This window comes from Mustela nigripes, chromosome 3 (assembly GCF_022355385.1).
Source record: "Mustela nigripes isolate SB6536 chromosome 3, MUSNIG.SB6536, whole genome shotgun sequence".
Classification (NCBI taxonomy): Eukaryota; Metazoa; Chordata; class Mammalia; order Carnivora; family Mustelidae; genus Mustela; species Mustela nigripes.
Window position 1 is genome coordinate 65,219,841 of NC_081559.1, and position 14,110 is coordinate 65,233,950.

Here is a 14,110-nt window from a genome sequence, read left to right on the forward strand (position 1 = left end):
TTGTCGCTCTCGGCCCGCAAGAACGACTCGGAGACTCACGTAGCGGCGAACCTTCTTCTTTAATCGCTTTTTTCTTCCTCTCTCTACCCTCGGCGCATGCGTTTTTATACAGGCAGTGTTACCCAAATCACAATGCAGTGCTCATGCACCTCCCGCGAGAGTGGACCTAAATGAACAGCCAATCATATTCAGTCCCTTACAGCTCTTAGAGTAGGCCTCCTGTACTGGCTCCCGACATCTCCCCCTTTTTTATTTATTTATAATGGCTGAGATCGTGCCTGTCTTAGGTTGCCAATCCTCAGCACACATGCTTACCTGTCATTGGGTACTCTCCCTGGTCGGAGAGCCCCTGTCTTAGGTTGCTATGGTGTGGGATCAGTCTTACCCGTCTTTGACTACCGATCTAGCATACTTAGCCATATCTGGGTTGAGGTACCAGCTTCAAGAGCCACCATGGCTTGAACCATGAGGTGTTATTGTCATTGATTGCAACGGACACGGCCACACACCCAACGTAACATTAGTACGTTAGCTGTGATTAAGAGAACAGCCATGGCACCAAGTCCGGCCCACTGTTTGAGGAATGAAACAGATTGCTGTAACATTTTTTTCCACTCACTAACAGGTGCAATAGTTACTTTGGTAGAATTTATGGATATAATTTGAGCTCGTAATTGCCTAGTTAAATTTTGAAATTGACGGTTCCAGGTAACATTAAGCATTCTTCTCAATTGTCGAGACAGATTGGCCGCTACTGACAAGTTATTGTAAACTAGGGGAGTAACACCAAGTCCCGCCATATTATGTATACATCCTGTTGAGATTATAGATTCTAAGACATCTATTTGTTCCTGTACTAGATCAACTCTTTGATTTACAATAAGGATCCCGGCATGCAAATGTCCATTAATTTGTTCTTGCGTAGCCAATGCTTCAGCGACCATTCCTGTGACGTTGTTGAGTGCAGCTGCTGTCTGTACCGAGGTTGTCAACGCCACTGCAGCAGCAGTAGCAGCGGCGGCGGATGCTGCAATAGCTGCAATAATGTCTGCTGTTATTCCAAAGTCTCGTTTATGTAGAAGCAGCACCGGCAGGTTGTCGGGGTTCACCTGTACTGGCATCGGGATATACGTCGGTATCTTGGCTATTACTGCCGAGTCTCCCACCGTGGCGTTCCAACATTCTGATAGCAGACAATTCTGGGACTCACAAGAGAGACTAGATGACTTGTTAATAGTAGAAGCATTAAAAACTATGAAGAGAAAGGGAGCTCTAACACAGACGGGCATTGGTGAGTAACTTATGTGCTTAGCTGAGGTGCAATTGCAAGTAACATTTGTTTCAAATCGAGAGCCTACGTGATAGTTGTATAGTTGTATGTACAGTTACGCCATGTAGACCCATTAATAAAGTGAAGGCTTTCCAAGCCTGTACATGCCTGTGCAGCATTGCAGAGCAGCCACCTATCTAGAAGGTGAGCTGACGCGCCTTGCGCCGGGTCTTGGTAAGTATAATTATAGCCAAAAAAGGTGGAGTTAGAGTAAGTGGGGATTTTAGGACTGAATGAGAATCCTGTTCCCACCCAAACTCCTGTGAGGCTACTATGGCAGCCACTCGTGCGGTGCAGCTCGCACAATAGCAGGCCTTGGTGCAGCAAGGTTTATACGGAGGAGGCCCCTCGTAAGGTGGCACTGTTGGGGCTGGGCGCGTGGGCACAGGATCTAAGTTATCTACCACTTCCGTCTCTGTTTGTAACTGCGCCATAGCTCCTTCTTTCGCTTTTAATTTCAGCTGCGCCATAACTTCCCCCTGCATTTTGAGCTGCGCCATAGCCTTCTTTAGCTTTTCCTCCTTTTTTGCAAGCTCCTTTTGCATCTTGCTCACCTTTTGGCTTTTGGGCGATTTCCCTCCTCTGCTCCTTTCCAAAAACCAGGGAGCCGTTTGTCCCACTTCTCTCAAAAACAAACGAGCTGTTTTATTTTTTAAAGGAGTACCAATTGCTTTAAGGATATCAGAAAGTGGCCCCAGCACTTTATATGTGGCCATCTCGTTTCCCATACCGGAAAGCTTTACTCTCGTCCTTATCCTAGGAACTTTGCAGCCATCTCGTTTCCCATCCCGGAAAGCTTTCTACGCTCGTCCTCGACTTGAGGAACTTTCCCTGTCACTAGACAGAAATAGGTGCACTCTTTACCTGATCGTCGCCGACTCCGTGCGTCTCTCACGATGAGAATCCCGGGTTTCGGCACCACTTGTCGCTCTCGGCCCGCAAGAACGACTCGGAGACTCACGTAGCGGCGAACCTTCTTCTTTAATCGCTTTTTTCTTCCTCTCTCTACCCTCGGCGCATGCGTTTTTATACAGGCAGTGTTACCCAAATCACAATGCAGTGCTCATGCACCTCCCGCGAGAGTGGACCTAAATGAACAGCCAATCATATTCAGTCCCTTACAGCTCTTAGAGTAGGCCTCCTGTACTGGCTCCCGACAGCCTATTATGTGATCTCATGTTTAGAGTTACTCATTATGAATTTATTCCTTCAGTTTAAGTTTGATTACCTGCTACCCACCCACCCATCTCAGGTTTGTACTATATATAAGTAGGTGTTGCAGTTTGTATATGTTTACATACCCATTCTGTGCTTCAACTGGCAATAGTAGTCTTGGGTTCAGATTAACAATTGGACTCATGAGACAAAATAGACTTTACTCAACACTGACTTTATTTTCCTTTATGAAAGGAGACAGGACAGGAACAGCATAGCTTGTACAACAATATAGTAGAGATCTCATGATTTCCACACAGAGCTTGCATATGTCCCAGGTATCTCATACTTGTTATATTCATGATCCTAAGGAACATGACTGTGTGATGAAGCCTTTACCTCAGGTCCCTTCACCTTCCCGTCTCCTCCCCCTTCACCTTTTATACCTTATTCCCATTCTCCAGTGCAACAGCATCTTAACTGGTACTGGAAAAACAATCTTGGCAGTGAACTGCAAATCCTGGATAAAGTACATAGGAACTTCAGCCAGACTGTCATTTATCTTATAATTAGTACACTCCTATAAATTCTGAGTTAAGAGTTTCAAGAATGATTTGGCCAACTGCTAGGTCCTCAGGTGCTTCTTCGGCTAAAGGAAAGGCTATAAACCAAGTGTTAACCCTTTGAGTTAAGGTCTGCAATCAACCAGCAGTCAGTACAAAGATGGATGTTCTATGTCCTCTGATTTTTTTCTTTAATCCTGGAAAATACTAATATATTATACAGAAGTGGTTGAAGTTGTATCACCAAGCAAGTGTTCATTACGCAGCTTCAACAAGTAAGTCATGGCCAGTCTCATTTTACCTATGCCCCGGCCTGTTCTCCCTTTCTTATAATTTTGAAGGATATTCTAGGATAACATTTTATTGATAAATATTTCATTATTGGTCTGTAAAAAAATGATTCTTAAAAAAATCATAATCATAATGTACACAAACATATATTCCTAAATGTTCCTGTCAGTGTTAATGTTGTTTTTTTAATGATTTAATTTGAATACATTGGGGTTGTGTGAATTTTTTGTTTGTTTTAAATAAATTTCTGCTGCCATCTCTTTTGTTAGTTTAGATTTATTTGTTGAACAAGCTAGGTCATTTGTCCTGTAGTATTTTCCATTATTGCACACATTAGATTATACTGATTGCATCTTTGTTACATAATGTGTTCTTTCTTTGAACACATTATGTAACATATGTTACATATGACTTTGTAGTTAAGTCTAGAAAGTGGATCAGATGCAGCTTGGATGGATTTATATATTTATTTATTTAGTGGTTTTTAAAGATTTTATTTATTTATTTACTTATTTGACAGAGAGAGAGAGAGAGATCACAAGTAGGCAGAGAGGCAGGAAGAGTGGGAAGGGGACGCAGGCTCCCTGGGACCCTGAGATCATGGCCTGAGCTGAAGGCAGAAGCTTAACCCACTGAGCCACCCACGCAACCTGGATGTATTTTTTTGACAGGAGCAAGTGTCATGTATGAAAGGTAGTTTTTGTGCTCTGTAGGTCCTCTTGGTGTCAGTGCCTCATTATGAGTTACAAAATGATGATATCCTAACCTTAATTTCTACTTCATTTATTCCTGTAATACTTTTGATAAAAGAGCATATTCCTTTCATTTACTGTTTGGTTAGCTTGTATGGGGTACAGTTTGTACAAAGAAAAGTGTGTAAATTCTTCATATTTTATTTGCAAATATCATTATGAACTGATGGATTCGGATATATTTGATGTGTTCCAATTTATTATACTTATCCGTATATCAGTGTCCCATCTTTGGCTTGATTTCACTTTAACTCCACCATAGTTTGATTTTGAATACCTTTTGATGAGTCAGGCTCCATTCAGTTCATCTTATCTTTCCCCAGTTCCTGTTGTATCATACCTGGTTAATTTCACTTAAATATATTAGTTGCCTAGTCCTTAAAGCATTTGAGTTTTGGGATCCCTTTAAAAATGATTACCTACTTAACCCAAAATAAAATTTCAGTTTGAAATTACTTTTTGTAGCGTAGTATTGTAACACAGTTATTAACCATTAGCAAATGACTGCCCTCTTTGGTAATTCTGCTCTTCAACTAAGCTAAATTTTTAATCATTAGAGGAATGCTCAGGTATTGAAACAAGCCAGTGCCAGTGCCAGTCATGTTTCTTATTTTCCAAATTCATGCCGAGTATTGTGTATGTGTGTTACTTCTCTCCCACAGTTATCCCTCTATTCTTGATAATAGAAAAAGTCAAAAACCGCAAGAAGATTTGATCTGGGACTCTTAAAATTCTCTCCTTCTTAGAAACTCATTTAAATGTTTCCTAAAATCAGCTTAGTACTTTAGACTTACCTGTTACTTTTCCAGAATTCTTTGGCATAATAGATACAACTTTGATCCATTAATTCAGAGATCTGGATTCTGATCCTAAGTCTTGACTCCTTCCCTGTACCCCTCAGTTCAGATAGCTGGATGAGCAAGTGTTAAATACTGGACTTAGTGAGAATCTGCTGCAAACCTAAATTTCCACTTACAGAGTTTATCTAAAAAGTCCTGACCAAAACATTTTTTGTTTCTTATTAAAGCTAAGAAAGAAGAAAAGAAAAGACATAAGTCGTCATCATCATCTTCCTCCTCATCCAGTGACTCAGATAGCTCAAGTGATTCTCAGTCCTCTTCTGATACTTCTGACTCAGAAAGTGCTTCTGAAGAGAAATCAAAAAAAAGAAAAAAGAAACATAGGAAAAATTCCCGAAAACACAAGAAAGAAAAGAAGAAGCGAAAGAAAAGCAAGAAAAGGTCTTAATTTTAAATTCTTTTATAGTACTAGCTTTATATCCTAATTCCCTTTAGTTTATAAGTAAATCTTTTGGGATTTTGGATCAACTGTATGGCAATATTAAAATAGTGAGAAATATTTCCTGTCAATAAGTATAAGACCATTTTGTTTCTAGAGTCTATAGATTAAATTTAGGTACATTTCATTTCCATTTTCAACAAAGCCATTCAGTTCTTTTTGTCTGAACTCATTGAAATGATGCTTTTGGTTTTATAAGTTTATGTTTCATAGCAGGAATATATAGGATTAATGAGAGTTATAGGAAACCAGCTACTGTTCTCTTTATTTTTTATAGCAGTCTCTCTCGCTTTTTTTTTGTCCTTTATTATTTTTTTTGTCCTTTATTCCCTTTGTTGCTATGAAAGTACAAGGGCAAAAGTAAATACTGTCAGTATATTTACTTTTCTGTTTTGTCTGAAATAATTTTTGTACTAGAACTTGATGCCTATTGCCTTTAAAGCAACTAATTTATTTGCCTACATTTTAAAATATTTTAAATTTATTTGAGTATATTGCCTATGAAGTTCATATTTTAGATCCATTTAATTGGAAAATACTTTCTGAGAATGTGATCATGGAAACGATTGATTTTGGTTTGGGGTTGGTTGGCTGGTTTATCAGAAGAATGAAGGAGGATTTTCTGTATATTATCGCATCCTTGAAGGGGGTGGGCAGGATGGCTCCTATATTGTGACATCTTACAAAGAAAAGAAATAGCAACAGTTGGTTGAGGTAGGCACATAATAACCAAGTGGAATTTTTTTTATGTTTTCTGTTAAGTGCATCTAGTGAAAGTGAGACTGAAAATCTTGAAGCACAACCCCAGTCTACTGTCCGTCCAGAAGAGATCCCTCCTATACCTGAAAATAGATTCCTAATGAGAAAAAGCCCTCCTAAAGCTGATGAAAAAGAAAGGAAAAACAGAGAGAGAGAGAGAGACAGAGAGTGGTATGTTAACGTCTCTATCTTGTAGAGTGCCCTACACTCTTTAAAATAGAACTTTTTTTCTTTAAGTCTTCCCATCCAAGTACTAACCAGGCCCAACCCTGCTTAGCTTCCAAGATCAGACGAGATCGGGCGCGTTCAGGGTGGTATGGCCGTAGACTTTTTTTAAGTCTTTAAGCAAGATTTAATTGGTGACCTCGTCCTAAGACTGAAATCTTTTTTTTTTTTTTTTGTAGGATAATGTTAGCAAAGCTCCTTTTTCTTAACTACATAGCTAAAAAGATACACTGACTTAATTCAAACAGATTTGAGTTAAAGTTACTTTTTTGAAAAAAAAGCACTGTAAAAAGATGTGTTGTGGCATTTCAAACCAATTCCATTTAAAACAAGCTGTCTTACTGTGTAATCTGTATGTATTAAACTTTTAAATTTAAAAGTTTAAACTTAAAACTTTAAAAACCCTTATTTTTCAGTTATCTAATAGAGCAAAAATGCTATTTTTAAAAAATGCCTAATTCATTGTATTGTTATGAAAATTGATATTGTGTTCAAGGTCTTTGAAAATTTTTCTACATAAATTCACATAAGTAGTATTAGTAGGCTATTGGTTCTTTTTTTTAAGATTTTATTTATTGGGGTGGCTGGGTGGTTCAGTGGGTTAAAGCCTCTGCCTTCGGCTAAGCCTCTCTCACATCAGGCTCTCTGCTCAGCAGGGATACTGTTGACTCCTTTCTCTCTCTCTGCCTGCCTCTCTGCCTACTTGTGATCTCTGTCAAATAAATAAATATTTATTTATTTAATAGAGATCGGTAGGCAGAGAGGCAGGCCGAGAGACGGGGGAAGCAGGCTCCTTGCTTGCGGAGCAGAGATCCCGATGCGGGGCTTGATCCCAGGACCCTGGGATCATGACCTGAGCCGAAGGCAGAGGCTTTAACCCACTGAGCCACCCAGGTGCCCCGGCTACTGGTTCTTTATAAATCATTTTAATAATTATGTCCAAAAACAAAAATATTTTGAGGTCATTTTCTTATTTATGTTTAAAATGTTATAAAAGTAATAAAATTCTGAATATCTCCCCTATACTTTCACAATACAGTAAAAATATAAAAATAAGTCTTAGTTTAAAAAAATATATTTACTTGAATTGTGGGTAATATCAATAGATTGGATTGAGTTCATTTTTCCTCAAGTATTAGGAAAGGATATTTTTAAGGAAATAAATATTACAGAGAAAATATTTAAACTACTTTAGAATGAACTTTTCAAACATAATTTACATGGATATTGTTTGTGCTAATTAAATATTAACTGGTTATTTTTTGAAAATTTTCCCTTTTTGGTGTAAGCCAGGATATAAATGTTTTTGCTAATTCACACCTGCTTGTGTCTACTTTATTATGATTAATTACTCTTTCCTGTAGTTGTTTTAACAGTGAACAGTTGCTTATAGGATTATAAGATACTTTGGAATATGATACAGTTTTTTTGTTTTGTTCTTTAAAGATTTTATTTATTTTAGAGAAAGTGTTGTGCAAGCAGGGGGAGGGGCAGAGAGAGAGAGAATCTCAAGCAGATTCCCCTTGGAGCACAGAGCCTGACAAGGGGTTGATCCCAGGACCCTAAGATCATGACCTGAGCTGAAATCAAGAGTCAGAGGCTCAACCCTTCTGAGCTACCAAGGTGCCCCAGAATAAGATAGTTTTAAAATTATTCTCTTAGTGGCATACAGCCTATGCTGATTTTCCTTAACACTGTCAAGTTAATTTCATCTTAAAAATGGTTACTTAACAGTGTTTCTCAGCACACAGCTGGCATTTGGGGGCAGAGTAGTTCTTAAGTCTCGTGCATAGCAAGATTTTAGCATTCCTAACTCATGGTTCTAAGTACCAGTAGCACTTGCAAGTCATGAACGGTTGAAAAATGCTCCTATACTTTCCCAGATACTACTAGGAGTTGATAACATTGAAAACCACTGATTATATATAAGCCTTAAATTTATTAGTTTAGATCAGTAAAGCTGTATTTTCCAGATTTGTTTAATGAAGTTGTTTTAATTTAAATTTAATTCATTAATATATAGTATATTTTATTAGTTTCAGAGGTAGAGTCTACTGATTCATAATTTGCATACAACACCCAGTGCTCATGACATCAAATGCCCTCCTTAAGTCCATCACCCAGTTGCCCCATCCCTCCAGCAACCCTCATGCTTTGTCTTCCTCTCTGATTTCGTCTGATTTTATTCTTCTCTCTCCCCTACTATGGTCATCTGTCTTGTTTCTTAACCTTCATGCATGAGTGATACCATGTAATTGTCTTTCTCTTGTCTTTCTCTGACTGACTTATTTCATTTAGCATAATCTAGTCCCATTGTTAAAAATGGAAAATTTCATATTTTTTGATGACTGAGTGTGTGTGCGTGTATGTTTGTTTTAATTTTCCCTTTGCTTCCTTCTAGTAATCCACCTAACTCTCAGCCTGCTTCATACCAGAGGCGACTTTTAGTTACTAGGTCTGGCAGGAAGATTAAAGGAAGAGGACCAAGGGTAGGTGATTCTTTTCCTAGAAATCTTAATAATACTTTATTTATTGTAAATAATTTTAGACTGTTTCTTAAATATTGTTTTACATAAGTAACTAAAATTTAGAGTAGATATGGGTATTGAATTACACATTCTCTCTATAGTAACTTCTTAGTGTAGGTACTTCAAAACTGAAAATACATAGGATGTTAGTATATTTTAAATGTACATGGTGTAAAATGAGATCATTGTCTTTCTTGTGCCTCCTTGTTAATTCCTGACCACTATATCTCTAATCTTGCTAAAAATTAATAAAAATTAAACCTGTTCTATATTTTATCCTCTTTATCTCTATTGGATTCCCCCATCAGAATATCTTCTTGTGTTTTTCAAAACTCTTTAGAAATGTGGCTATACTTGGTATATTATTTCTTTACTTCATACTCCTTTCTAAACCATTTCAGTTCGTCTTCTACTGTTCTGCTGAAAACAGCACTTGCTGTATCGTTTGCTACATGTCACAAAATCCAGTGGGTCCGTGCTCGCTTTGGCCGCACATATACTGAAATTGGAATGATACAGAGAAGATTAGCATGGCCCCTGCACAAGGATGACATGCAAATTTGAGAAGCATTCCATATTTTAAAAAAAAGTCCAGTGGCTCCTTTCAGTCTTTGTCTTTCTTAATTGCCTCCTTGTAATACTCTTTCCACTTGCTTTTGTCCTACTTTCTTTATGTCTCTGGCCAGTCTATTTTGAGTGGCTGTTGCCAGTTCACACTCTTACCTGGCCTTTAATATAGTAGTACCTCAGGGTTCCAACACTTCTCATTCTGCATATGGTCCTTCAGCAGTCTGATCACTCCCACAGCTTCAGTGGCTTACCTGTGTGTTGATAAATATCAAATGCTCATTTGCTTTTCTGGTGCCAGGTCTTAGTTGACAACCAGTTAGTTGCTTAACAGACACCTCAAACTCAGTGTATATAATGTTGAACATAACCACTTCCTCTTCAGACCTGATCCTCCTTTAAGTTCCTGCTTTTACCAATAAGACACCATCACCTGTGCAGTTACTTAAAGCCTAAGAATCATTTTACTTCCCTCCTTTCCTAACTTGCATATCTTACCCAACACCAAATCCTGTCATTTCAACCTTCTAAATACTTTGAAATCCATCTACTTCTCAAGTTCCATTCCCACCACCGTATTTCAGTTTACCTTTGTATGTTCTCTGAACTATCAATGGCCTTTTAACTGTTCTCACAGCAGTTCTTGAACTTTTTTGTCTTAGAATCTCTCTTTACACTCTCACACTCTTTTTTTTTTTTTCTTTCTTTTTAAATGCGGGGCTTGAACTCACAACCTTGAGATCAAGATCTGAGTTGAAATCAAGAGTAGGACGCTTGGCAGAGCCCCCCAGGTGCCCCAGAATCTCTTTATACTCTTAAAAATTATTGAGGATCCAAAGGAACTTTGGGTTATCCATCGCTATTTATAGTTTTAGAAATTAAAACCAAGAACTATTTAAGATACAAGAATATATAAGCACACATTCAGTTAGCTATGAAAGCAAAAATACTAAAAACATTATGTAGTCTGAAAGGCTGTATTGTACAATAATGAAAGTGAAAAAGGCAAATAATATGGTACAATGAAAATAGTTTTGACTTCACAGGTCCCCTGAGTCTTGGGATCCCTAGACTACATTTTGAGAATCACTGATAGGATTTGTTGTCCAAACAGCATCCAGAATGGTGATTTTCTTTTTTTTTTTTTAAGATTCATTTATTCATTTGACAGAAAAACAGCATGAGCAGGGGGGCAGAGCAGATGCTAAGCTCAGAGCCAGATATGAATAGTCATCTTAAAATGAAAATGTCACTCCTTTGCCATCAATTACAAGATAGATCCAAAATTGTTATCATGGCCTATGAGACCTTACAAAATCTAGGCCTTGCTTACCTCATCAGTATATCTAGTATTACTTTCCCTGGCACCTTTTTTTTTTTTAAGATTTTATTTACTTATTTGGATAGAGATTACAAGTAGGTAAAGAGAGAGAGGAGGAGGGAAGCAGGCTCCCTGCTCAGCAGAGAGCCTGATGTGGGGCTTGATCTCAGGACCCTGAGATCATGACCTGAGCCAAAGGCAGAGACTTTAACCCACTGAGCCACCCAAACGCCCCTCCCTGGCACCATTTATCTTTAGCCATACTCATCTATCTTGTGGTCATGTCTAAAAATTGCAATGTTTTTTCCTGTGTCGGGGCCCTCAAATAAGATATTTCTTACACTTCACTTATTCTTCCTTGCCCATCCTTCCTCACACTTCTACCTTCTTTTCCTTATCCTTGTCTATGTAACTCTTCATACATGTTTGTTAGTTGTTAGCTTTTAGTTATCGTTCAACTTCCTGTACTAGGCTGGATGACTGTAATGTATTCTCTGAGCACCTTGTACTTCTTTTACACTGATTGTAATTGTAACTGATTTGTGTTTATGAATATCTGTGATTATAGATCTGAGGGTTCTCCTAGCCTTGTAGAATTCAAGTTCCAAAAGAGCAAAATTGAGATACGTCTTGGCTCACTGATACTGCTGCAACACATGGTAGAATGGTTGGCCATTCCAGGGGCTGAGTAAATATTGGCTGAATGGATGAACATTACACATTTTTTTAACATTATGCATTTATTCAGTTTTTCTCCTAATATGGGATATTTGCTTTGGAACATCAAGAATACATATTTCCAAATTGAAACGTGGCAACTTGTAAGGGTACTTGTATCTGTTATGCTCTAGTAGCATCACTTAAATAGGACAGTTCTGTGAAGAGGACATGGGTGGCTAGAGATTGTGTGGTTAATGCTTTTTATTTGGAATTTATAGTATGACTGAGTGTTTTTGCCTCACTGGTTTCATACCTGAAAATTAGGAAATTTTATTTATTTTAGAGGTTATAGAAATATCAGACATTTTATTTGAACCTAGAAATGTATAAGCTTACAGCTATGATTGTAATGCTTTTATATTTTCAGGAGGCTAATGTTTTTCCCATTTTATTCTTTTAAGCGTTACCGAACTCCTTCTAGATCCAGATCAAGGGATCGTTTCAGACGTAGTGAGACTCCTCCACATTGGAGGCAAGAGATGCAGAGAGCACAAAGAATGAGGGTATCAAGTGGTGAAAGATGGATCAAAGGGGATAAGTAAGATTTACCTATATTATTTTGAATGTAGTGACATGTATTTTTGTTTTTACTTTTGTACATAAAGTTGTTCTATTTATACTCATTTCACTTGTTTCTGAATATTTAAAAAACATACAGAATACCATTTTGGTTACTAATGGACATCATCCTTTTTCTATAAAATTTCCAAAAAGCTTTTTTCTCCTTTTTTTTTAGGAGTGAGTTAAATGAAATAAAAGAAAATCAAAGAAGTCCAGTTAGAATAAAAGAGAAAAAAGTAACTGATCACAGGCATGTGTCTGAGAGTCCAAACAGAAAAAATGAAAAGGAAAAGAAAGTTAAAGACCACAAATCTAACAGCAAAGAGAGAGACATCAGAAGAAACTCAGAAAAAGATGAGAAGTATAATAAAAACAAAGTGAAAAAAAGGGCCAAATCTAAAAGTAGGAGTAAGAGCAAAGAGAAATCAAAGAGTAAAGAAAGAGATACAAAGCATAATAGACATGAAGAAAAGAGGGTGAGGTCAAGGAGTAAAGAAAGGGATCATGAGATTGTTAAAGAAAAAGAAAAGTCTGATTCTAAAGGAAAAGATCAAGAAAGGAGTCGAAGTAAAGAGAAGTCTAAACAGTTAGAATCAAAAAGTAATGAGCATGATCATAATAAAAGTAAGGAAAAGGATAGACGTGCACAGTCTAGAAGTAGAGAACGTGATATAACTAAAGGCAAACACAGTTACAATAGTAGAACAAGGGAACGAAGCAGAAGTAGGGACAGGAGCAGAAGAGTGCGATCTAGAAGCCATGACCGGGATCGCAGCAGAAGCAAAGAGTACCATAGATACAGAGAACAGGAGTACAGGAGAAGAGGAAGGTCACGAAGCCGAGAGAGAAGAGCAACACCAGGAAGATCAAGAAGTAAAGATAGGAGAAGGAGGAGGAGAGATTCACGGAGCTCAGAGAGAGAAGAAAGTCAAAGCAGAAACAAAGAAAAATACAGAAACCAAGAAAGTAAGAGTTCACACAGAAAAGAAAATTCTGAGGGTGAGAAGAGAATGTACTCTAAAAATCGTGATCATAATAGCTCAAATAATAGGGAAAAAAAGTCTGATAGAGATCAAAGTCCATTCTCAAAAATAAAACAAAGTAGTCAGGACAATGAATTAAAGTTCTCCACATTGAAAAATAAGGAGGATGAGAAGACCAGATCCTCTGTGGAAAAAGAAAACCAAAAATCAAAGGGTCAAGAAAATGACCACATACATGATAAAAATAAAAAATTTGATCATGAATCAAGCCCTGGAACAGATGAAGACAAAAGTGGATGAGTTGTGTAAACTTCTTATTTCCATTCTGCTCAAATTTTAAGTTTTAGAGACTTGCTGATGAATCTCCTTTATGTTGTTTTCCTCTTTTCATTGTTTTTGGGTTTTATGTTTGTCCTTTTTTTTTTTTAATGTGGACTTTATTGAGTTGATCTTTTGATAATCTGCAACCTGGATAATTTGTACTGCTAAAGTTTTAATAAACTTGAAATGAGAAAAACATTTTGGTGTAATACTGTGTGCTGTGTTTAACTATTTCATGTATGCATTTTTGTGTTGCAACAATCAGCCAATAGCAAATGTGCTATTCTACATCCCAGTTTGTGTGATCAGCCAGTTCAAAACAACCGTAACTGATTGTTGGAATACATTGTTAGAGAAGCTTGTGTTTCTCATGATTGAAGTAACTTTAGAAGCCACTAGATAGAAGAAATCTTGTATAGATTTTCTGATTGCATTTAAATAGAGGCTTGCAGCAGCAGCTTTTAATTAACATAGAAAAGCAGGATCCTAATAACTTGAGATCTTAAGTCATCACTTTTGATTTTATAGTAATTTGCTTTAAAAGTTATTTATATGGCACTGCTTATGTTACTCTTTATAATTCCACTCATAGCTTGATTCATACTAATATTTTTCCTGCCTAGTTTTGTTTACAAAAATAGTTGAGTACTTTTTTCAGTTGATGTACTTACTTAGTTTGATTTGCTGTTACAGCAGCGGACAGGAACTATACCTTGGAAGATCAGATTGTAATTC

General features: G+C 37.3%; 1 protein-coding gene and 1 non-coding gene across 8 annotated transcripts in view; both read left to right on the forward strand.

Annotated features, from left to right (window-relative positions):
* Nucleotides 1–13,573, forward strand: part of PPIG (peptidylprolyl isomerase G) — a 54,050-nt gene extending 40,477 nt beyond the window's left edge. For all 7 annotated transcript variants that reach the window (XM_059394126.1, XM_059394128.1, XM_059394124.1 and 4 more), the window contains 5 exons: nucleotides 5,119–5,332; nucleotides 6,153–6,320; nucleotides 8,776–8,863; nucleotides 11,912–12,048; nucleotides 12,247–13,573. In XM_059394126.1, coding sequence (XP_059250109.1) covers nucleotides 5,119–5,332; nucleotides 6,153–6,320; nucleotides 8,776–8,863; nucleotides 11,912–12,048; nucleotides 12,247–13,354 — 1,715 coding nt within the window. In that variant the 3' untranslated portion in view covers nucleotides 13,355–13,573. The remainder of the gene's footprint in view (nucleotides 1–5,118; nucleotides 5,333–6,152; nucleotides 6,321–8,775; nucleotides 8,864–11,911; nucleotides 12,049–12,246) is intronic.
* Nucleotides 9,378–9,484, forward strand: LOC132014693 (U6 spliceosomal RNA). The gene has a single exon (XR_009403348.1). It is a non-coding gene; the product is annotated as a U6 spliceosomal RNA (small nuclear RNA).
* Nucleotides 13,574–14,110: the final 537 nt, after the last annotated feature.